Source organism: Peromyscus eremicus, chromosome 23 (genome assembly GCF_949786415.1).
Source record: "Peromyscus eremicus chromosome 23, PerEre_H2_v1, whole genome shotgun sequence".
Taxonomy (NCBI): domain Eukaryota; kingdom Metazoa; phylum Chordata; class Mammalia; order Rodentia; family Cricetidae; genus Peromyscus; species Peromyscus eremicus.
In genome coordinates this window covers 23,850,810-23,876,092 of record NC_081438.1, presented here as the reverse complement: position 1 = coordinate 23,876,092, position 25,283 = coordinate 23,850,810, and the positions used below count along the sequence as shown (strand labels likewise).

The window sequence follows — 25,283 nt, the reverse complement described above, 5'->3', positions numbered from 1 at the left end:
TCTGGGTCTCCCCAGAGACAAGGAGTCCACAGCCCAGGAAATGGAAGTTTCCTTAGGGTAAATCCATCAGGGAGGGGGCAGAGGCCATTTAGGACCTCACCAGCTTGGGCCTATGGTCTTTTGGACCACAACTTCTCTCTCTCTCTCTCTCTCTCTCTCTCTCTCTCTCTCTCTCTCTCTCTCTGTCTCGGCAGGGCTTCTCTGTGTAGCCCTGGCTGTACTCACTCAGTAGACCAACCTGGCCTCAAACTCAAAAAGCCACCCGCCTTTTCCTCCGGAGTGCTGGGATTAAAGGTGTGTGCCACCAGGCCTGGCTAGCTGGACCACATTTTATGGTGTGTGAACTGGATTCACTTTCATTAGGTGGGTGTGTCCTTGTGAGTTGGATTTGTCTGGGCCTCTTCAAGCCCCATCCTTTGACTGATGAACATCAATGCCTGGTCTCAAGAAACAGCAGCACATCAAGAACCAGCCTCCAGGCCAGTTTCCTCCCCATTTATCTGGCCATACAACTCCACAGACATCTGAAGAACACCCCCACATAGTCCATCCTCTCCCACAGTGGCAGTGCTTGTCAGCCCCCACAGTCCCAAGTCACATTCCAGGGTAAAGGATTCTGGAGCAGACGTCATGGAGCGTTCCTGTAATCCCAGATCTCTCCCCTGCCACCCCCCGCCTTCGAGACAGGGTTTCTCTGTGTAGTTTTGGTGCCTGTCCTGGATCTCACTCTGTAGCCCAGGCTAGCCTCAAACTCAGAGATCCCCTTGGCTCTGCCTCCCGAGTGCTGGGATTAAAGGCGAGCACCACCACCACCCAGTTTATAATCCCAGATTTTTTAAGGCTAAGGCTAGGTCAGCCTGGTCTGCATAATAAAATTCTGTCGAGGAGGAGAAAGGAGAAGGGCAGAGAAAGGATGGAGGAAGAGTGAGGAAGAGGAAGAGTGAGGAAGAGGAGGGAAGAGGAAGGAGATGGCAGCCTTTAAGCCTCAACTTACCTGTTAAACCCTGTGTTAGTTACTCTCATTTTCTAACTCACTCCTGACAGGTCTAGCTCCAGGCACACAGCTCAGGAATTGTAGAATACAGGACAGTATCTCCAGACGATGGTCCTTAAATTCAGGAGGTTTGTAGACCACAGGCCACAAGCTGGTAAAATGGGGAGACACCTGTATGTGCGTACACCCCTCAACACACACACACACACACACACACACACACACACATGCGCACACGCACACACACGCATGCACACACACGCACACACACACAAATCTTTCACAGTGGGTTTATTGAAGACTGCATTACGAACAACACAGGTCAGCCAGGAACAAGAGGCACCAAACCCTGGAAATACCTGCTATGGGTTGTACTGAACTACAGCCAGGTGTCAAACGTCATCCGAACAGGTGTGATATGCAAATCAGGATCCCAATTAGGACTTTTCTTTTATTAAACCAAGAGGTTTAATAGTCTGCCGTTCTCATCTCACAACCTTTTAGGACTGGAACATTCTAGGTCTCCAAACAATTTCCATTTCTTCCCTTTCTCTTCCAGCACTTTCTCTGGGGTCTTGATACTGATACGGAGCCCAGGCTGACCTCAAACTCAAGCTCAGATCCTCCTGCCTCGGCCTTCCCAGTACTGGGGCTTCAGGCTCCAGCCTTCTCCTCCCTCACGTTGCTGCCTGGAGCGCCGAGCCCCACTGCGCCTCCTTCTTGCTCAGCTTCATGATGGAGAAGAGCTGCTCACAGATGTGGGTGCTGCTGAACATGGACAGCATCTTGGCGCAGTGGCTCCTGTATCTGGGGTAGCTGCTCCAGAGGTGCTTGTAGAAGTCCGGGACGCCCACCTTGTCGTACTTGGTCCTTAGCACCGTGTTGCACTGGAGGTCGATCACCTCCATCTGGAGCTCCTCGCGCACGCTGTCAATCTTGGTGGAGAAGGGGGAGCTGAACAGGGTGAGCTCGTTTTCCCAGTCCTTGAAATCTGACAGCCGCTTCTGGAACTCAGCCTTCAGTTCCACGATCTTGGGGATGTAGTTGAGCCCATCGCTCTCACTCTGGGAAACCGATTTCAGCGTGGGGAAGTGGGCCAGGTTGTTTCTGGCCAGGTGCGTCTCCCAGAGGCACAGTTTTGCCAGGAAGGCCCGGATGAAGTCGTACATCTGTGTCACGATCTGCGAATGGCCTTGGAGGGAGGCGTCCAGTGTGTTGAGGTGCGTTGTCATGTCCACTAGGAAGGCCAAGTCCAGGATCCAGTCCCGGGAGCTGAGCTGGGGCACGGGTTTGCCCCGGGAAGACATGAACAAGTCGATTTCCTCCAGGGATTCGAAGAACCTCCTGAGGACCAGCCCCCGGCCCAGCCACTTGAGCGCCGTGTGGTACAGCAGGCTGCCGTACTGGGTGTCCAGCTCGTAGAGCAGCGTCGTGAAGTCACCGTGGTTCAAGCCACGGGAGCAGATGCTATTCACCGAGTCCACCACCACGTCCATGACGTGGCCCATCCTTAACTTCTGGGCGCACAGCCACTCGGGGTGAATGATGCAGCGCACGGACTTGAGGTCGGCTCCCTTGCAGCATGAGGCCACCCTGGCTCTGAGCTTCGTCACCAGCCCACTGTGGGCGTCCACCATGGCCGGGGTGCCAGTGGAGGCCACGCTCACCAGCTTGGACCACTCAATGCTAAATTTCTTGAGGCTCTTTTCTACGTGCAGGAATATCTCGTTCCCGGATTGGGCGCCTGTCATGGGCACAGTGTCCAAAAGCTCCTCGGACACGTCAAAGTTGTCATCGACGCCACGGATGAAGATGGCCAGCTGGGTGGTGTCGTTGATATCCGTAATCTCGTCGATGGCAATGGAGTACGCCACAAATGACTGGATTTTCTGTCGTAACTTCTTCCGTAAGTTCACAGTCAGGTCTTCCACGGGCTGCGTCCCGGTGTTCACGGGTGGACTTGCGTTGGAGAACGCTTGCTCCGGGCACGCGCTGTCCGAGGACCCCACGAGGTACTTCCGCAGTCCCCTTTTCAGTTCTCGAAGCTTCTCGTCCCGCGCCGGCCCCGAGTACTGGTCATAGTGCCGGCTGTGGTTGGTCTGGTAGTGACGACGGAGGTTGTACTCCTTAGACACCGACACGCTTTGCTTGCAGATCAGACACGTGGGGATGTTCTGCACCTCCACGAAGAAATAGGCTCGCTCCCACTTTTCTTGAAACACTCGGCCTTCCTGGTCTATCTTCCGCTTTCCCACTTCACAGAGACACGGAATGGTGATTTTGCAACTCCCTAGCCCTTACCCTGTCTTATTTTATTTTTCAGAGAGGATCTCCTGAGACCTCCTCAGCTGGCCTCAAACTCACTAGCTAGCCGACCTTGAATTTGGATCCTCCTGCCTCCTCCACATCCTAAATGTGAGATTATAGGCATGTGCCACCATGGCCAGCCTCTCTCTGGGTCTCTCTTACATAGCCCTGGCTGTCCTGGAACTCACACTGTAGACCAGGCTGGCTTCAAACTCACAGAGATCCACCTGTCTCTGCCTCCTGAATGTTGGGACTAAAGGCGTGCGCCACAACACCTGGCTCTCTCTCACGCTTTTTTGAGAGACTGCCTTACTCTGTAGCTCAGGCTGGCCCTGAACTTCTAGCAGGACTCCTGCTTCAGTTTCCTGAGTGCTGGGACCGCAAGTGTGTGCCACCTTGCCTAACTTCCAAGAGAGATTAGAAATACTAAAGCAGAGGAGATATATGACTTAACCTGCTGTAGATCTCAAAAGACCCAGGGTAGACTCAGACCCCCACCTACCTCCTGTTGAGTAGTGTGGCTAAGTGTGCATGTGTCGATGGGGTTTGAGTTTGTTTCGGCTTTTTGAGACGTGGTCTCACTCTGTAGACCAGGCTAGCCTAGAACTCACACAGTTAATTCTCCTGGATCAGCCTCCCTAGGGCCGACATTATAGATTAGACGTAGGCCAGCAGACCTGGCTCCCTGTGTTGGTGTTTGAAGCCATTATAAAGGTAACACAAATATGAAGATTTATCTTAAGAAAATGTAGTTGGTGGAGCGGGGTGGGGGTGGGGGGGCGCTGGAGAGATAGCTCAGTCATCTATAATGAGATCTGGTGCCCTCTTCTGGTGTTCAGGCATACATGGAGGCAGAGTGCTATATACGTAATAAATAAATAAATCTTAAAAAAAAAAAAAAAGGAAAAGAAAGAAAAGAAATGTAGTTGGGTAGCTGGGCGGTGGTGGCGCACGCCTTTAATTCTAGCACTTGGGAGGCAGAGGCAGGCGGATCTCAGTGAGTTTGAGGCCAGCCTGGTCTACAGAGTGAGTTCCAGGACAGCCAGGGCTACACAGAGAAACCCTGTCTTGAAAAAAGAAAAAGAAAGAAAGAAACAAAGAAAGAAAGAGTGCTTTCCTATTCTGCATGAAGCCCTGGCTTTGACATAAGCCCCGTCTCAAAACAAGCACACTTGAAAGGCCTTGTGCTTTACTGGAAGGCTCCAGGCTGCAGACATGGGACTCTGACCTAAGTGCCCACCAAGGCACTCCACGGAGCACCGTGTCCTGCAGTGTTCTGACTTCGCAGAGTACTCACCATTACTAAGTTCAAGTCCAGGGAGTGGTCTGCGGGGAGACACAGGAGAAAGAGGGAGAGCTTGTTTTCATTCTGCCCAGCTAGCCGGCGCGGTGTCAACACAATGCTGGGCAAAGTCGGAAGCCAGGCTGAGGGCGCTCATTACCCACAATGCTCAGCGAGATGCTGGCTGCCAAACCTGAGACCTGACTGAGTTCAATCTAGGGGCCCACATGGGGGAGGGAAGAACTGACCTCCACAAGTTGTCCTCACACACATGCCATGACAAAAGCCCCTCATAAATAACTGTAATAAAAAATTAATAAAGGGGACTGGACTAGAGACACAGCCGCCAAAGCTGACGAGAGGGAAATGCCTTGGGACATCTTGACTCTCAAATGAAGTGCGGCTCCTTCCCGCCCGGCTTGCCTCCCCGGTGGCGACTTCCTGAGCTGTCCACTCGGCAGCTGCCCATCTCCAGCTTCAGTCTCCATGTTGCTGGGACTCGCTCACCTAATGACAGTGAACTTGATGAAATCCGCGGCATCCAGGATCCTCCTCATGGAGCTGATCTCCAGGTACCCGGGAGCTTTGAACACCACCCCTGGGGGCATGCCGTCGATCACCACGCAGCCCGGGTTGAAGGTGATTTTCCTGTAGGGAACCTTCACAGGGAAGTCCACACCTATGGCCTCCCCTGTGATGAGAGGTGGGGTGTAAACTGGATGAATTTGTGGCTTCCAAAACTCTGCTTTTTGAGTCAGGGTCTATGGTAGCTCAGGCTGGACTTGAATTCATAGCAATCCTCCTGCCTCAGCCTCCCACGTACTTAGATTACATGTCTTTAATGTCAAGATTTGAGCTGGACCTGGAGGCACATGTGGCGGGCCATGCCACCCCCACATTTCCCCAGAGTACTCTTGAGTAGAAGCAGCAGGAAATATTAGATAGAAGGATAGAGGGGAGATAAACAGATAGAAAATACAGGATAGCCTCAGGAGGGCCTGGATCCTAATCCATCGGGCCCTGATTATCTCTGCCCTAGGCCAGCAGACCTAGAATCCCAGCTACTCTGGAGGCTAAAACAGGAGGAACATAAATTCAGGGACTGCTTACTCCGTGGAGACTTTAGAAATCCCTGTAACGGCAAAGGCCTGTACTTCTGGTACTTTTCAAGGCTGATGCAAGAATGTCTTGACTGAATTCAAGACCAGCCTAGGCTAGATAGCCATATCCTGTCTCAAAAATAAGTAAGTAAAAAGAAAAGGTATTTTGGTTAGAGACTCGAACAGGACTAGAGTACTTTCAATGTTCAGTACTTCAAAACGTGGTGGAGGAGGTAAAGTTTATAAATTTGGAGAGTACAGAACTGGAAAGATGACTCAGCAGTTAAGAGCACTTGCTGCTCTTCCAAAAGACGGAGTATGATTCCCATCACCTATGTCCGGTGGTTCGCAACTGCCTGTAACTCCAGCTCCAAGGGATCTGACGCCCTCTTCTGGCCTCCAAGGACATTGCACTCACATGTATACACACACACACACACACACACACACACACACACACACATACACACACACTTTAACAAATACAGGCCGGGCGGTGGTGGCGCATGCCTTTAATCCCAGCACTCGGGAGGCAGAGCCAGGCGGATCTCTGTGAGTTCGAGGCCAGCCTGGGCTACCAAGTGAGTTCCAGGAAAGGTGCAAAGCTACACAGAGAAACCCTGTCTCGAAAAACCAAAAAAAAAAAACAAATACATACGTTTGGGGTATATAACAAGACAGAAGCTTACCAAATTTTTTGCTGAAGAGGTAGTTCACTTGCTCTCGAAGCTGTTTAATTTTCTCAATGCCTGACAGTCTCTCCTTCTCATTATCTACAAAGAATTTGGAGAAACAAACCAGGTTCATTCATACATTTTTTTTCTTCCAAGACAGATATTAGCAGAAATGCTTGTTGGCACTTTACCTGCTGTGGTGGTTGGAATAGGTATGGGCCCCAGACACTCATGTGTTTGAATGCTTGGCCTACAGGGAGTAGCACTATGAGGAGGCGTGGCCTTGTTGAAGGAAGTGTGGGCTTTGAGGTCTCCTATGCTCAAGCTATACCTAGTGTGGCACACAGTCTCTCTCCTTCTGCTGCCTGTGGATCAAGATGTAGGACTCTGAGCAACTTCTCCAGCACCATGTCTGCCTGCACCCTGCTGTGGTGATAATGGACTAAACCTCTACACCTGTAAGCTGGCCCCAATTAAAAGTTTTCCTTTATAAGAGTTGCTGTGGTCACGGTGTCTCTTCATAGCTACAGAAACCCTAACTAAGACACCCATCTTGTCATTTGGTTATCTGAGCACAATAACTAAGCATTTGGGAAATGCACAAAATGGAAGCTGTTACAGATGCTAATTTTCCCAATGACAACCCTATAGAAACATAGCCCATATTACTTTAAAGAACTTATTTGTGTTTATGTGTGTGCCGCATGCATGCGGGAGCCATTTGCTGAGGGTATGGGATCCCCCGAAACTAGAAGTGGGTGACAGCAGATGTGGGATGGGAACCAAACCCAGGTCCTCTGCAATAGCGGTACTCCCTCTCGGCCCTGAGCTGTCTCCAGTCCCTGCCTGCTGCTACTTCTCCGAGCATCTTCAATGCTGCAGGAGACCACTGCCTTCAACGCTGTACGTAGCACAAACCTCAGCCCATGCAACATGACAAGAAAAGAAGAAATGATGCTCGAACTAGAAGGGACTATTTCCAACACTTCAACATTTATTTTGTTGGTTTTTTTTTTTTCCCAGACAGGGTTTCTCTCTGTAGCCTTCGCTGTCCTAGAACTCTGTAGACTAGCCTGGCCTTGAATTGAGATTTGACTGCCTCTGCCTTCTGAGTAATGGGATTAAAGGTATGCCCCACCATCCCTGACTCTTATTTTTTTAAATTTTTAAATTCTTAAAAAGGTATCAGAAAATGGAAGGATCTCCTATGCTCATGGATAGATAGGATTAACATAGTAAAAAATGGCAATCTTACCAAAAGCAATCTACAGATTCAATGCAATCCCCATCAAAATCCCAACACAATTCTTCACAGACTTGGAAAGAAAAATACTCAACTTCATATGGAAAAACAAAAGACCCAGAATAGCTAAAAGAATCCTGTATGATAAAACAACCTCTGGAGGCATCACCATCCCTGACCTCAATCTCTACTATAGAGCTATAGTAATAAAAACAGCTTGGTACTGGTATAAAAAACCGACATACAGACCAATGGAATTGAATTGAAGACCCTGACATTAATCCACGCACATATGAACACCTGATTTTTGACAAAGAAGCCAAAACTATACAATGGAAAGAAGAAGGTATCTTCAACAAATGGTGTTGGCATAACTGGATGTCAATATGTAAAAGATTACAAATAGATCCATATCTGTCACCATGCATAAAACTCAAGTCCAAGTGGATCAAAGACCTCAACATAAATTCAGTTACACTAAACTTAATAGAAGAGAAAGTAGGAAGTACTCTTGAACGCACTGGCACAGGAGATCACTTCCTAAATATAACACCAGCAGCACAGACACTGAGCACAACAATTAATAAATGGGACCTCTTGAAACTGAGAAGCTTTTTGTAGGGCAAAAGACACGGTCAATAAGACCAAAAGACAGCCTACAGAATGGGAAAAGACCTTCACCAACCCCACATCTGACAGAGGACTGATCTCCAAAGTATATAAAGAACTCAAGAAACTAGACATCAAAATACTGAACAATTCAATTAAAAAATGGGCTGAAGAGCTAAACAGAATTCTCAAAAGAAGAATCTCAAATGGCTGAAAGACATTTAAGGAAACGCTTAATCATCAGAGAAATGCAAATCAAAATGACTCTGAGATACCACCTTACACCTGTCAGAATGGCTATGATAAAAAACACTAATGACAGTCTATGTTGGAGAGGATGTGGAGCAAAGGGAACACTCCTCCACTGTTGGTAGGAGTGCAAACTTGTACAACCACTGTGGAAATCAGTATGCCGGTTTCTCAGAAAATTGGAAATCGATTTACCTCAAGACCCAGCCATACCACTCTTGGGCATATACCCAAGGAATGCTCAATCATACCACAAAGATACATGCTCCACTATGTTCATAGCAGCACTATTCGTAATAGCCAGAACCTGGAAACAACCTAGATGCCCGTCAACTGAAGAATGGATTAAGAAAATGTGGTACATATACACAATGGAGTACTACTCAGCAGAGAAAAACAATGACAGCATGAAATTTGCAGGCAAATGAATGGAACTAGAAATTATCATCCTGAGTGAGGTAACCCAAACCCAGAAGGACAAACATGGTATGTACTCAGTCATAAGTGGATACTAGCTATAAAGCAAAGAACAATCAGACCGCAAACCACAGATCCAGGGAGGCTACATAGCAGGGGGGACCCTAGGATGACTGTATAATAAGTTTTGGTTTTACTCAATTACTGGGCAAGACTCAATGAAACATTTCATTATCACTATTAGGATAAGAATTTATACTGTATCAAGCTGATAGTAGGAAAAAAAAAAAAAAGATTGGTGTCAGGGCACACCTTTAATCTTAGCACTTGGGAGCCAGAGGCAAGCAGATCTCTGTGAGTTCCAGGACAGCCAGGGCTACACAGAGAAACCCTGTCTTGAAAAACCAAAACATACTCTTTCCAGCCAGCGCCAAGCGATGGGCATCTCTCAAGACAACTGGCACAAGCGCCACAAGACCTGGGGTAAGAGAAAGCCCGACCACAAGAAGCGGAAGTGTGAGCTGGGACAGCCTGCTGCCAACACGAAGATTGGCCCTCGTCATATACACACAGCCCGAGTCCGAGGAGGCAATAAGAAGTACCGTGCCCTAAGATTGGACGTGGGGAACTTTTCCTGGGGCTCTAAGTGTTGTACTCGCAAAACAAGGATCATTGATGTTGTCTACAATGCATCCAATAACGAGCTGGTCTGCACCACAGCCCTGGTGAAGAACTACATTGTGCTTATTGACAGTACACCGTACCAACAGTGGTATGAGTCTCACTATGCACTCACTGCACCTGGGCCGCAAGAAGGGGGCCAAGCTGACTCCTGAGGAGGACGAAATATTAAACAAAAAACAATCAAAGAAAATCCAAAAGAAATATGACGAAAGGAAAAAGAACGCCAAAAATCATCAGTCTTCTGGAGGAGCAGTTCCAGCAGGGCAAGCTTCTTGCCTGTATTGCCTCAGGACCAGGCCAGTGTGGCCGAGCAGATGGCTACGTGCTAGAAGGCAAGGAGCTGGAGTTCTATCTGAGGAAGATCAAAGTCCGGAAAGGCAAATAAACCATCATTCATAGCTCATGTAATAAAGGTGTTTACTGTTCTACAAAAAAAAAAGAAAAACCAAAACATAAAAAAAAGAAGAAAAAAGTGAATAAATTTTAGAAAGGTGGTGGGTAGAAGTGGGTCAGGGAATGGCCAGAGAGAAGACTCAGCTGCTAAGAGCACTTGTTGCTCTTGCAGAGGACTGGGTTCCTTTCCCAGCACCCATAGGGCAGGTCACAACCATTACTACCCTCATCTGAACTCCAAGGATGGTAGGCACGCACATACATACACACAGGCGAAACGCATACACAGAAAACAAATACAGACAAATTGAAAATAAATACAATGTTAATGCCAGGTGTGGTAGCTATCTATGCCTTTAATCTCAAAACTCAGGAGGCAGAGGCAGGTGGACCACTCTGAGTTCAAGATTAGCTTGGCCTACATGAGCGACCCTGTTTCAAAAAGAAAAATAAATAAATAAATAAAATACTTTTTTTGGGGGGGTTGGTTTTTCGAGACAAAGTTTCTCTGTGTAGTTTTGGTGCCTGTCCTGGATCAATAAAATACTTTAAAAAAAAAAAAAAAGCTAATAAATAAGCCAGGTGTGGTGGCACACGTCTTTAATCCCAGCACTTGGAAGGCAGACAGATCTCTGTGAGTTTGAGGCCAGCCTAGTCTACATAGTGAGCTCCAGGATAGCCAGGGCTACACAATACAGTGAAATCTTGTCTAAAAAACAACAACAACACAAACAAACAAAAGCCAATAAGTAAATAAACAAAATACTCAAAACTTCTGATTTTTGCTAATTTTTGGGCAGGGGGTCATGTGGAGAGCAGAGGATTTCTCCTTCTACCTTGTGGGTCCTGGGGAAGAACATAAATAGTCAGAGGCTTGGTGGTAGGTGCTTTTACCTGCTGAGAGAGCTCATCAGCCCTAATTTTACCTGTGAGTGACTAAAACAATTGCGTGCTCAAGATTCAAGAAGTATAAAACTGTGCATTAAAATAATTCCGGCAACAGGGCAGGAGAGATGGCTCAGGGGTTCAGAGTGCTTACTGCTCTTGCAGAGGACCCAGGTTTAGTTTCCAGCACCCACATGGTGGCTCTGAACCTCCTGTGACTCCAGTTCCAGGGGATCCGATATCCTGATCTAACTTCCATGGACTCTTACATCCATGTAGTACACACACACACACACACACACACACACACACACACACACACTCAGGCCCACACACTACACATAAAATAAAAAGTATGTATACACACACACACACACACACACACACACACTCAGGCCCACACACTACACATAAAATAAAATAAAAAGTATGTATACACACACACACACACACACACACACACACACTTACTTTAGAGCCAGAAGGATGGCTCAGTGAGTAAAGACACTTGCCCCTCAACCTGATAACTTGAGTTCAATCCCCAGGGCCTACATGGCGGAAGGGGAAATCAATCCTACAAGTTGCCCTCTGACCTTCACACCTTCACTAACACACTGTATCAAACACACACACAAACACACACACACACACACACACACACACACACACAGTAAATTAAATATAACTAGATGCCCCCTGCCCCCACAAGCCCAGTTTCCTACTTTGGAGTAACCATGTAGCTAGACTGCTCCCCTAGTTTCCAGGAGGAGCTTAGACACACATGGAGAAAAGATGATTTACATGACCAGAAGTAAATACACAGCACCTCTTGAGCCAATTCTGACTTCCTGGGAGTGTGAAGCTGACTGTAAGAACGGATTTTCCAGTAGAACCTGGGCTTGGCTATACAGATTCGATGTGTGATACCTGCAGGGTGTTAGATGCTCACAAATTCTTACTCTAGTTACATTGAACCAGGAGGAACACCGCACCATGAGACTAACACACATCAGAAAATCGCTAAGACAAAATGAAGACTGTAACACTGGGCTGGAGAGACGGCTCAGTGGTTAAGAGGGCTCATTTGCTAAGTTCAGTTTCCAGCACCCACAAGGCAGCTCACAACTGCCTGCAATTCCAGCTGCAAGGGATCCAGTGCCCTCTACTGGCCTCCACAGGCACTGCACTCACACGAGACACACATACACATATTTAAAGGAAAACAATCTTGACAAAAAGAAAAATATCTAATCCCAGCACTCGAGAGGCAGAGGCAGGCAGATCTCTGTGATTTTGAGTCCAGCCTGGTCTACAAATCCGAGTTCTAGGACAGCCAAAGCTGTTACACAGAGAAACTTGTCTCAAAAACAAAACAAAACAAAACAAAAGAACAATCTGATACAAATGATGACAGTAGATGAGTGTCCTACCTGGAACTGTCACCTGTACGATCCTAAGATCTTCAACGCCTGCTGCAGAGCTTGCAGTGTTGGATGGATTTGCATTTCCTTAAGAGAGAAGAGTTAGGATGAACAGAAAATCAATAAGTCTCTACAAAATACCCTTGAGAGTTGATGAGAAGTGCAGATCGGATGTTTCACACCCAAGAACGGTGTGGGGTGTTGGGGGGGATGGCTGACCTTGAAGGTCTTCGAGGGTGCTTCCAGAGGTTTAAACTGAGGGAGGCTCCACCCTGATGTTGGGGCTCTACCCCAGGGACTGGGGGCCCAGACTAAATAAAAAGGAGAAAGTGAGCTGAGCACCAGTATTCATCCCTCTGCTTCCTGACTGTGGATGTGATGTGACCAGCCGCCTCCGGCTCCGGCTGCCATGCCTTCTACACTGTGAAAGACTGTATCCCTTCAAACTGTGAGTCACAAGACATGCTTCCTCCTTTAAGTTGCTCATTTTGTTTTTAGAAAAATATCTTTATTTATGTGTACGAATGTGTGCCTAGGTGAGCACACTGGAGGCCAAAGAGGGCATGAGATGCCCTGAAGCTGAAGTTACAGGCAGATGTGAGCCACTGGACATGGGTGTTGGGAACCACACTCAGGTCCTCCGGAAGAGCAACACACACTCTTAACCGCTGAGCCATCTCTGCAGTCCCTCTGGTCAGGCATTTTGTCCAGGCACTGTGACAATCACTAGCATGCCAGGTGGATGGCAGAGATTGGTACTGCACTTTGCAGCCTAACACGATGACCAAGGAGAGAGGGACTTTATCTGACTCTCACCCGATGCTCCCCCCTGCATTTACTTACTTACTGTGCACATCAAAATGAACAACTTTAAAGGGTTGAAAAGCATTACATCTGTGGAAATATACGTGGCTACAGAAAGACACTCGACATCATTTCACTTGGCTCTTGAATCGCCTTCCTTGGCAGACTGACTCGGGTCTGGAATTAACCTCTTTTCCTGTCTGCACACAGCTGACTTGGAGGAACATTTACTTTCTTTTTTTTATTATATTTTATTTTATTTTACAATATAATTTAGCTCTACATATCAGCCACGGATTCCCTTGTTCTCTCCCCTCCCCCAACATTTACTTTCATTGCACACACTGTCCCTTTGGCTTGGAGAATGCATTTTCTTTGTTTTTAGAGGTACCCCGTGATGCCTGCTTTCCAAGCCCCACTGCTTAAGGCTTCCTTTGACTGAGAGTATGCTGCCTCTTTCCTGTGTTCTGCTCAGCAGACCTGGTTTGGAAATAGCTCCAGGAAAGCCACATGTGCAAAGTTCTACAGTATCACATCCCTGTACGGGGCCTTCTGAGAGTGTCAGGCTAGCCCAGTTCTGCTTAATGAAGTACATGGTGACATCTTCAAAATGACTGATTCTTGAGGTTCACCCATTAAGGAGACAGCTGCCATGGTTAAGTCTTTTTTTTTTTTTTTGGTTTTTCGAGACAGGGTTTCTCTGTGTAGCTTTGCGCCTTTCCTGGAACTCATTTGGTAGCCCAGGCTGGCCTCGAACTCACAGAGATCCGCCTGGCTCTGCCTCCCGAGTGCTGGGATTAAAGGTGTGCACCACCATTGCCCGGCTAAGTCTTTTATTCTTGTCGTAAAGGTAAAATTATCAGGACCAAGGGCTTCAAATATTCTTGCTAGTTTTTCACAAATGGAGGATGAGGACACCACCCACAAACCAAACCCACGAATGTTAATTCTAACTATAGTTAAAGAAAGGACTATTAATCATTCATATTTGGGGGGGGCAGAGAGATGGCTCAGTGGGTAAAGGTACTTTTCCTGTAAAGGCAGTGACCTGAGTTTGGTCCCCAGAACCCACATAAAGGTGGAAGGAGAGAAGTGACTCCACAGAGTTGTCCTATGACCTCCACATGCACAGAGACATGGGCATCTGTCTCAGTTAATTTTCTATTGCTGTGATAAGACACTGTTGCCAAGGCAACTTATAGAAGAAAGAGTTTATTGGGCATATGGTTTCAGAGGGTTAGAGTCCATGACCATCATGGCAGGGAGCATGGCAGCAGGCAGGCAGGCATGGTGCTACAGCAGTAGCTAAGAGCTTTACATCTTGATCCACACGCACAAGGCAGAGAGAAGTGGAAATGGTGTGGGCTTTTGAAACCTCAAAGTCCACCCCCAGTGACACACCTCCACCACCCAGGCCACACCTCCTAATCCTTCCTAAACAGTTCCACCAACTAGGGACCAAGTATTCAAACAAGCCTGTAGGACATTCTAATTAAAATCAACACAGCACCCAACACAGGCATGGATGTGAACACATAACACTCTGGCTTCAATCTCCATCCTACGATAATCATTACAGAAACTGTGAAAGCCACTCTGACCATGTGACAACCACAAGAGTTCTTGGTGACTCACCTTCCATTTTCACATCAGCCTCAGGGTCCTCATTTGTCCCTGAAGAGACCAGTGGAGTGGACTCTTGAAAAGAAAAGGTCTAAAATGACATTCATTATTAAGTAACCTCAGGTTCCAACAGTTTACTGGCCCTGTCCCACCCCTCACTCAAATCTATCCTCGCCCTGGGGTTCTGTTTTGTTTTGGGGCAAGGACTCACTTTATAGCTCAGGCTGGCCTCATTTTAGAATTTTTAAAAAAGATTTATTTTATTTTATGTATATGAGTGTTTGCTTGAATGGTTATTTGTGCCTATGTGTGTGCAATTCATGCAGAGGTCAGAAGATGTCACATCTCCTGGAACTGGAGTTACAGTTGTAAGCAGCTATGTGTCTGCTGGGAACTGAACTCAGGTCCTCTGGTAGATCAGTAAGTGTTCATAACTGCTGAGCCAGCTCTTCAGCCCCAAGCCTTGAAATTCCATGTATGTTTTGTACATAGTAAACACACAGTGAATTTTAATTTTGTCAGAAATAGTCATCTGGTAGATAATTTCAGGACAGAGGACTTGGCTCAGTTAGTAGAGAGCATGTTTCATCCCTAGCAGTGCATAAGGATCAGAAGTTGAAGGTCATCCTTAGTTACAAAAGGAAGTCTGTGGCTAGTCTAGGCTACATCAGATCTGGTCTCTACAAAAGTAAACATTGGGCTGGAGAGATGGCTCAGAGGTTAAGAGCACTGGCTGTTCTCCCAGAGGTTCTGAGTTCAATTCCCAGCAACCACATGGTGGCTCACAACTATCCATAATGAGACCTGGCGCCCTCTTCTGGCCTGCAGGCAGAACACTGTATACATAATAAAAATAAATAAATCTTTAAAAAAAAAAAAAAAGTAAACATCATGACCTCATGTGGAGTTCTGCTCACATTCATAGACACTGAGTCCTCTACCTAGTGCAGTGGGATTTCATGTGGTCACAGTGCTTCTTAATTTTGTAAGGGATTACTTTGGGGTGGTGAGGGGTTGCTGGAGAGATGACTCAGTTTTTTTTTTAATTGTTTTTGTGTTTATTTTTTATTTTTTGGGGGGAGAGGGTTTTTCTGTGTATCTCTGACTGTCCTGGAACTCACTTTGTAGACCAGGCTGGCCTGGAACTCATGAAGATTCACCTGACTCTGCCTCCTGAGTTCTGGGATTAAAGTTGTGTACCACCCTCCCACCCCTTAATGAGATGACTGAGTTGTTAAGAGCAATTTTTGTTGTTCATACAGAGAATCTCAGTTTGGTTCCCAGCACCCACAACTACCAGGAACTCCCACTCCAGGGGATCTGACACCTTCTTCTAGACCCTGTGTACACCTGACCTCAGGTGCATAGACATGTACACACACCACTAAAAATAAAATGAGCCAGGTGGTGGTGGCATATACCTTTGATCCCAGCACTATGGGAGGCAGAGGCAGGGGGATCTCTGTGAGTTCAAGGCCTGGTCTACAGAGTGAGTTCAAGGACAGCCAAGGCTGAAACCCTATCTCGAAAAATCAAGCCAATAAAACAAATATCCTGAATTACTAGGATTTAGGGTAAAAAAAAGATGTAGGATATAATGGTCCACACATCCAATCCTAGCTCTAAGGAAGCTGAGGCAGAAGGATTTCAAGTTTGAGGCCAGCCTGAAGTGTAAGTTCAAAGCCTGTGTTCTGAAAAAAGAGGTCTGGGTGTGACTGTGCATTCCTTTAATCCCAGCACTTGGGAGGCAGAAGCAGGTGGATCTCTGTGACTTTGAGTCCAGCCAGGGCTACAGAGTAAGACCTTGTCTCAAACAAAACAAAACAAAACAAAACAAAACAAAAACAAAAACAAAAAAGGAGCGCCTGGTGTGGTGGCACACACCTTTAATCCCAGGACACAGGAGGCAGAGACAGTCGGATCTCTGAGTTCGAAGCCATCCTGGTCTACAGAGCAAGTTCCAGGATAGCAAGAGCTACACAGAAAAACCCTGTCTCAGAGAACACACACACACACACACACACACACACACACACACACACACACACACGGGGTGGGGTGGTGGGGTGGTGGTGGTGCTGGAGAGATGACTCAGCAGTTAAGAGTACTGACTGCTCTTCCTGAGGTCGTGAGTTCAATTCCCAGCAACCACATGGCGGCTCACAACTATCTGTAATGGGATCTGGTGCCCTCTTCTGGCCTGCAGACAGAACACTGTATACATAAATCTGAAACAACGAAAATATCTTTAAAAAAAGAAAGAAAGAAAGGCCAGATGTGGGCTTCTACACCCTCCACCTCCCATACTCAGAGGTGGACAGGACTGATGCAAGTTTGAGGCCAGTGGCTACATGGTGAGCCCCAACCTGGGCTACCTAGATCCTCTGTCAACAAACAAAAAAGACCTAATGCTGTTTAAGGCCACAGGCTGCACCAGTGTGAGGTTCCCACCGACAGATCGTGAACAGGAAGCACACAGCCCTCAGTACTGCTTCCTAGGACAGGCACACCAGGAAGCTGCTTTCTTTATTTCCCATGTGTTTAAGGGGAGGAGATGCTTTGTTTTCTAACCTTCAGATGGTAATTCCATTTCTGTGACTTCACTGCTCGTGGAAGAATGCTGACTTCCTGGAAGGAGAATAAGCCATCTACAGCTCAGTGAAAAATGCAACTCATACAGAAGTCACTGGGGCCATGGAGACGGCTCAGCAGGTGAAGGTGCTTGCAGCCACGCCTGATGACCTGAGTTTGATTCCCGGGACCCATATTATGAAAGGGGGGAACTGACTCCTGAAAAACATCCTCTGATCTCCACTCAAGCACAATGGTACTCCCTGCCTTTCCCCACCAATAAATAAATAAAAATGTAATATAACGTTTAGAAGTTACTAAATGCAAGGGAACCATTTCAAAGACTGGGATGTGCTCAGCAGGCAGAGTGCTTACCTAGTGTGCAGATCTATCCCCAGCACCACATAAAACTGGGAGGGGTGCCCACATAGAACTCTAGCACTCAGGAGGTAGAGGCAGGAGGATCGGGAGTTCAAGATTATCCTCTAGGACACAGTAAGTTTGGGGCCAGCCTGGGCTACATAAGACCCTGTCTCAAACAAACAAAAACAAACCCCCAAAAAATTCATTAAAAAGGGGAGTTACAGAAGCATGGTAATCCTAAAACAATTGTATCACTACAAAGTCCTTTTTCTCCTATCTTAAAAAATTGTTTTTACAGGGGCTGGAGAGATAACTCAGAGGTTAAGAGCACTGGCTGCTCTTCCAGAGGTCCTGAGTTCAATTCCCAGCAACCACATGGTGGCTCACAACCACCTCTTTCTGGTGTCCTCTTCTGGTATGCAGGCACACATGCAGACAGAACACTGTATACATAATAAATAAATCTTTAAAAAATTATTTTACAATGTCTGGGTGGTGCACACCTTTAATCCTAGCACTCGAGAGGCAGAGGCAGGTGGATCTCTGAGTTCGAGTCCAGCCTGGTCTACAGATCAAGTTCCAGGACAGCCAGGGCTACACAGAGAAATCCTATTTCAGAAAACAAACAAACAAAAAATGTTTTTATATTAATTTATCTATTGTGTGTATGCAAACGTGTTGGAGTGTAAGCCACAGTGCTTCTGGAATTATTTATTATACCCCATATTAAACCTTATTTAATGTCTATGGGCTTTTGATGCATGTACATCTGAACACTGGAAGAGGGCATCAGATCCCATAGGAACACAGTTATAGATGATTGTGAACCACTGTGTGGGTTCAGGGAATTGAACCCAGGTACTCTGGAAGAGTAGACAGTGCTCTTAACTGCTGAGCCATCTCTCAATGCCCTAGAATTCTTTTCTATTCAGTCTGGTGCATCTTTTAACCAGCTAAACTGGGTCCTTTACAAACTGCTTACTTGGCTCAATAAATCGCATTACCTGATTAATCCATGACTACACCATGGCACCTTGAGAAGCTTTTCTTCATTTTATTTCTTTTTTTGTTTTTGTTTTTCAAGACAGAGTTTCTCCCTGTAGCCCTGGCTGTCCTGAAATTCTTTATGTAGACCAGGCTGGTCTCAAATTCAAAGATCTGCCCATCTCTGCCTCCTGAGTGCTGGGATTAAATGCATTCGCCACCCCTACCACCCAGCTGGTCCTCGGGTCTTCACCCCCCCCCCACACACACACACTGTGCTGATATTAAAGACAAAGACACCCAGCTTTTTTTTTTTTTTTTTTTTTTTTGAGACAGGGTTTCTCTGTGTAGCCTTGGCTGTCCTGGAACTTGTTCTGTAGACCAGGCTGGCCTTGTACTCAGAGATCTGCCTGCCTCTGCCTCAGGAGCACTAGGATTACAGGCATATGCCACCACTGCCCATTTTCTTAATAAAAAAAAATTATTTCATGTGCATTGGTGTTTTGCCTGCATGTACATCTATGTGAGGGTTTCAGATCCCCTGGAAGTAGAGTTACAGACAGTTGTAAGCTGCCATGTGGGTGCTGGGAATTGAACTCAGATCCTCTGGAAGAGCAGTAGGTGAGCTCTCTTAACCACTGAGCCATCTCTCAGGCCTGCTCTTCTTAATCTTTGAGATAGGGTCTCATGTAACCCGGGCTTGAACTTGCTATCGAGTCAAGAATAACCTTGAACCTGTGATTCTCCTGCCTTCACCTTCTGAGAGCTGGGATTACAGGTGTGCTCCGCAAATGCCCCACTGGATTTAAGATAAATTCAATTCATCCGATAATTCAAAAGGCAACTTGCTAGTCTAGGTCAACACACATCCATCTGTAGTTGTGTGTGGTATATTCACACACGTGTGTGAGCACAGGTGTCCTTGTGCATGCACAGAGGTGAGAGGACAGCAGATGTCCTGATCTATCACTCTCCACCTTACCCCCTTGAGACATGGGCTAGGTCAGCAAGCCCTGTGATCTTCCTGTCTCTGCTTCCCAGAGTGCTGCTGTTACAGGCATCTATGGCCACACCATACATGGGTGCTGGGTGTAAGGATTCTGTCCTTGTTATGTCATCAGCCTGCGACAGCGTCCCAGCCTGAAAAGCAGACGTGCCCTCCCACCCACTCTCTCTCCTATTCTCTGTACTTCCCCTCCGCTCGGTCTCTCTGTCTGTCTGTCTGTCTGTCTCTCTCTCTCTCTCTTTCCTTCCTCCTAATAAAGCTCTAAAAAGGTAACCATGGCTCGCGATTCTTCCGCCACGAGCGCCGCATTAACCCCTTCACTGGGGATCTGAACTCAGGTCTTCATGCTTGCACAGCAAGTGGTCTTACCCTCTAAGCCATTTCCTGTCCCCTTGTCCCTCTCCATCATCTCTCATGTGAGGGGCGACTACCATTCCGGTTGTCAAGGGACTGGAACAGCGTTACCTTGCGTGTTACACTGTTGGTAATTAGGATCTTCTGACTCTGTCTTGACTAACGCGGCTGCTGCCTTCGGTGAAGTCCCTGTGAGAGCAAGAGACCACAGTGAGGGCTCAGGTAACCACAACCAACCAACGAAACGTCTGGTGTGGTGGGCATGGTGGCGCAGATCTGTCACCCCAGGACTCGGGAGGTAGAGGCAGAAGCAGGAGAATCAGAAGTTCAAGATCCTCTTTGGAAGCAGGAGACAACGGCACACGCCTTTAATCCCAGCATTCCAGAGGCTGAGGCAGGCCAATCTCTGTGAGTTCAAGGCCAGCCTCATCCAAACGGCAAGTCCCAGGCCAGCAAAGGGCTTGGTCTTAAGGACTGAGTCTTAAAAGTAAAATCCTCTTTGGCTAACAGTAAACTGAAGGCCAGTCTGCAGGGGCATGCCTTGATGACCTGAAGACTTCCTAGGAGACTCCACCTTTCAAAGGCCCCACCATCTCTCAATGCATCCCTGGGGAAAAGTGTTTAACATTGGCCCTGTGGGGAACATGTAAGACCAAACTCTAGCAATAGCTCCGGAAAAACGAAAAACAAAGCCAAGAGGAAAAAAGTGGGCCAAGTGTTAGAGCTGAGCAGAACTGAGCTGTGGGCATGCACCTCAGTCCCAACCTGTCTGTCGGCTTTTGGCTCTCAGCTCCTTCCTGCTTACCACTGATGATGGGCGCTTCTCCAGTCTCAACTGTCATTGGCTTGTGTCTTGGATGGTCAGAGAATTTAAAAAACAAACACCCCAAAGCTATGTGGAGGCTGGGGATATGGGCAGGTGGCTGGCTAACAGCACATGTTATGTAGTCATGAGGACTGAATTCGGGTCCCAGCACCCACAAAGCAGGCCAGGCGTCCAACATACACTTGTAATCCCAGCTCCAAATGGACTAGAGACAGAAGGATTGCTGGGTCTTTTGGGCTTCCAGCCTCAAACAAAAAACATGAGTCTCAGGTTTAGGGAAAGACTCTGTATCAAGGAACAGCTGGAGAGACAGAGGATGTCATCCAATGCCTCATTATAGCCTCAGTAGACAGAGGTGTGCATACCTGCATATGTAATTACACATGTAATCCCACATTATTTATTTGTTTGTTTGTTTATGTACCTTATGTAGACTTTTTTCCCTGCATGTCTGCACACCAGAAGAGGGCATCGGATCCCATGACACTACCGTTATAGAACACTGTGAGCCATCATGTGGATGCTGGGAATTGAACTCAGGACTTCTGGAAGGGCAGCCTGTGCTCTTAACCACTGAGCTATCCCTCTAGTCCCACAATCCCACATTTTAAGCTTGAGCTATACAGCAAGACTCTGCCTCAGGAAAAAAAAAAAAATCCCAAATCTGACAAAATCCAAAACTGAAGATGCTTTCTGAAGCCAAACTGTATTTATCTAAATTTTTTTAGATTTATTTTATTTCATGTGTATATGCATACCTGGTGACTGTGGAGGTCAGAGAGGGAATCTGATCCTCTGGAAGTGGAGTTACATACGGGTGTGAGCCACCAAACCCAGGTCCCCTGGAAGAACAGGAAGTGCTCCTCACGGCTGAACCATAGCTCCTGCCTTTAACTCACTTATTTTTCTACGTGTGTGGTGCATGCATGTGTAACGTGCCATGGAGTGCAGTGTGTGAGGGCAGAGGATGGCTTGTGGGTGTTGGTGCTCTTCTTACAAGATGTGCATCCTGGGGCTTGAACTCAGGTCAATAGGCAAGTGTCTTGGCCTCCTGAGCCATCTCAATGGCTGGGAACCAAACATTTCAGATAAGCAGTACTTCCCTAGTACTCTATAAATATGGTCCAAGCTACGGTTAATTCCTTAGTTATTCTTAGAAAAAGGCTTAAGTCATTTTTATAAAAGTAAGTAAAAAGCAGCCAGTCAAACGGTAACCTGCTAAACATCTGACTGTCAGAGCATCAGTGTACCTACCAGAATCTTCCATGGGTTCAGTTTTCACACTGATGGGGCCATAGCTGTGAGGAGAAGGGAACTCAAGTCAAGAAAATCAGTGGAGCTGGGCATGGTGGTGCATACCTTAATCTCAGCACTCAGGAGGCAGATGCAGGAGGATCTCTGTGAGTTCCAGGCCAGCCTCGTCTACAGAGTGAGTTCCAGGACAGCCAGGAATACATAGTGTAACCATGTTTCTTGTAACACACACCACACACACACACACACACACACACACACACACACATACACACACACACACATACACACACACACACACACACACACACACACACACTCACATGCTGATGAGGGTTAGAAAATGGCTCAGCATGTAAGATGGATAACTTAAACGCTCTTCCAGGACTCAGGTTTGGTTCCCAGCACCCACACCAGGCAGTTTATAACTCCCCGTGACTCCAGTTACAGGGGATCTGATATCCTCTCAAACATCCATAGGCTCCAGGCACACACATGGTATACAGACCTACATGCAGGTAAAACACTCGAACACATAAAATAAAAAATAAAAAACCCATTCCTGGCCTTTTTTCTTTTTTTTTTTGGTTTTGAGACAAGGTCTCATGCAGGCTGTCCTCAATCTCACTACATAGTCAAGGATGGCCTTGAACTCCTGATCCTCTTGTCTCCCCTCTCGATCCTGGGGTCACAAGGCTTTGCCACTATTTCTGGTTTATTATTCATTCTATGCTTTTATTGATTTTTTTTTTTACTTTTTTTTAAAATTTTTATTTTTTGGTTTTTCAAGACAGGGTTTCTCTGTGCCATTTTGGCTTTCCTGGAACTCCCTCTGTAGACCAGGCTGGCCTGTAGATCCACTTAGAGATCTGCCTGCCTCTGCCACCCAAGTTCTGTGATTAAAGGAATGCACCACTACCACCTGGTTCATTCTATGCCGTTATTAATTACTGTTTTATTTTATTTTGTTTTTACCTGTCATTTGGTGGTAGTGTCAGCCTCTGGGTCCCTGTCGCCATCCCAAGGCCACCTGTGCAAGAACAAAAAGGTACACATTAGTCTCTCTCAGCACTGTGGGGCAGGACTCACATTTAAGGACACATCATTTGAAAGCAAAGACAGAACAGAGAATTCTCAATTCAAAGCCATCACAGAATGCTAGCAGGGGAGGAGGCTGGATTAAAACAGCCCTGCTTATTATAGCAGCTGGTAGTGTTTGCTGGAAGTGGGCAGACAGAGTCAGGAGTGTGGGTGAGGAACCCAGCCTGGCCACTCCCCAGCTGGGTCACCTGAGCAAGTCACTACACTGGCCTGTCTAACTCTTCATGGAAACAGCAAGGATTAGCGCATAGTTGATCCTCCACATCCAGTGGTTCCCAACCCCCAGGTCCCCAGCACAGGCTGAGGAGACTGTGGAAGAAAAACAATGCCCTGGACATGCAGAGAGGCTTAGAGTGTCATCCTTATTCCCTGAAAATACACTATTACATTTTGGGTTTTGTTGCTGATTTTGTTTTTAAGACAGGTAGCTCAGGTTGGCCTGAATATCCTGTGTAGCTAAGGATGACCCGGAACTCCTGATCCTCCTGCCTCTACCTCCAAAGTGTTCCCAGAGCAGGGCCACGTACATGCCAGGCAAGTCCTCCACCACTGAGTTCTGGCACCTTAGCTCCGTTTTGTTGGTTTGCAATGAGGGCTCATCATGGAGCTTAGGCTGGCCTGGAGCCCAGGCAGGCCTCAAACCTATTATTCTCCTGCCTCAGTCTCCCTAGCACTGGGATGAGGGCCCTTGGCCATCATGCTGGCCAGTCTAATATTTACCCCTCTTTCCTGCTATTGTGATATTGAGTATCCTTTTTTTTTTTTTTAAGTTTTTTTCGAGACAGGGTTTCTCTGAAGCTTTGGAGCCTGTCCTGGAACTCACTCTGTAGACCAGGCTAGCCTCGAACTCACAGAGATCCGCCTGCCTCCGCCTCCTGAGTGCTGGGATTAAAGGCGTGTGCCACCACCACCCGGCGCTATGGGGTATTCTAAGTGGGCTGGACTGGATTAAGGCATACAGAACTTGAGCACAGGCCTCACTGGAAAACCCCCTGCCACTGTATAGAACGGATGTGGCATCCAGGGACTTTGGAGTTCTCATGTGGAGTTCTAGTGTTGACATCCCACGGGCTGAGAAACAACAGAATACTGTCACTATGGGAACACTAAATGTCAGCTGCTGTGTGTGACTGTTATTTGGTAAGAAATAAATATGAATTATTCTGGGATGACAGTCACATAGTCACCTGTCACTCAACCACCAAACTACAGGTTTTGGACTTTTTAAAAAGGCTTATTCTTACTCTTTATGTGCATGTGCCAGTGTCTGCATGCACGTATATCTCATGCATGTGTGATGCCCTTGGAGGCCAGAAGCAGGCATGGATCCCACGGGCAGTTGTGAGCCACTGTGTGGGTGCTGGGAACTGGGTTCCTGTCTTCTGCAAGAGTTATTAAGCACTGGAGCATCTCTCTGGTCCTTTCTTTGGATTTTTTTTTTTTTTTTTTTTTGAGACAGGGTTTCTCTGTGTAGCTTTGGAGCCTGTCCTGGAACTCACTCTGTAGCCCAGGCTGGCCTCGAACTCACAGAAATCCACCTGACTCTGCCTCCAGAGTGCTAGGATTAAAGGCATGCGCCACCAACACCCAGCTCCTGTGGAGGTTTTCAATCACACTATTCTAGCCCCATCCCAACCCCAGGGATGATGCTGACATCTTAAGAGCACCACTGTTTGCCTGGCTCTTTGCTAAACAGAATCATTTTTTCTCCTAGACTGGGGTTTCAGAGACAAAAGAATGAGCCCTTGATCCCTCAAACCCGATAACACAGGCCCTGGCAGAGCTGGTACTCACAGACCAGCAGTTGATTCCCTATATCTCCACACTCCTCTGGAGGACCAGGTGTCTCTACAGAATCACCCCAGCCTGAGCTGTGATGGGTCTCTTCTGCTGTCTCTTCCTGTGCCAGCCTAGTACTCAAGTATCACAGGTTCTCTCTCTCTTCTTTGTAGTGTTGATGAGAGAACCCATCTCATGCATGTTACACAGGTGCTCTCCCACTGAGCCACACCCCCAGCCCCTCACTGCAGGATTCTAGTCAGATGCTCTACCACTGAGCCATACCCCAGCCCCTCACTGCAGGATTCTAGTCAGATGCTCTACCACTGAGCCACACCCCAACCCCTCACTGGGGGATTC

The 25,283-nt window shown here is 47.1% G+C and overlaps 1 protein-coding gene and 1 pseudogene across 3 annotated transcripts in view; one reads left to right on the top strand and one right to left on the bottom strand.

Moving 5' to 3' along the window:
• Positions 1-1,270: 1,270 nt before the first annotated feature.
• Positions 1,271-25,283, bottom strand: part of LOC131898002 (general transcription factor II-I repeat domain-containing protein 2) — a 36,908-nt gene continuing 12,895 nt past the window's right edge. The window contains exons 1-11 of one of the 3 annotated variants that reach the window (XM_059249039.1): positions 23,997-24,252; positions 23,019-23,073; positions 22,044-22,087; positions 20,075-20,152; positions 17,257-17,313; positions 14,698-14,760; positions 12,268-12,345; positions 6,373-6,456; positions 5,091-5,274; positions 4,599-4,627; positions 1,271-3,248 (exon numbers count right to left, since the gene is read on the bottom strand). In XM_059249039.1, coding sequence (XP_059105022.1) covers positions 1,672-3,248; positions 4,599-4,627; positions 5,091-5,274; positions 6,373-6,456; positions 12,268-12,345; positions 14,698-14,760; positions 17,257-17,313; positions 20,075-20,152; positions 22,044-22,087; positions 23,019-23,073; positions 23,997-24,207 — 2,460 coding nt within the window. In that variant the 5' untranslated portion in view covers positions 24,208-24,252 and the 3' untranslated portion in view covers positions 1,271-1,671. Of the gene's footprint in view, positions 3,249-4,598; positions 4,628-5,090; positions 5,275-6,372; positions 6,457-12,267; positions 12,346-14,697; positions 14,761-17,256; positions 17,314-20,074; positions 20,153-22,043; positions 22,088-23,018; positions 23,074-23,996; positions 24,253-25,283 lie in introns of those variants that run through there. The other 2 variants (XM_059249037.1, XM_059249038.1) reach the window with 2 other exon arrangements.
• LOC131898003 (small ribosomal subunit protein eS8-like) lies at positions 9,238-9,944 on the top strand (annotated as a pseudogene).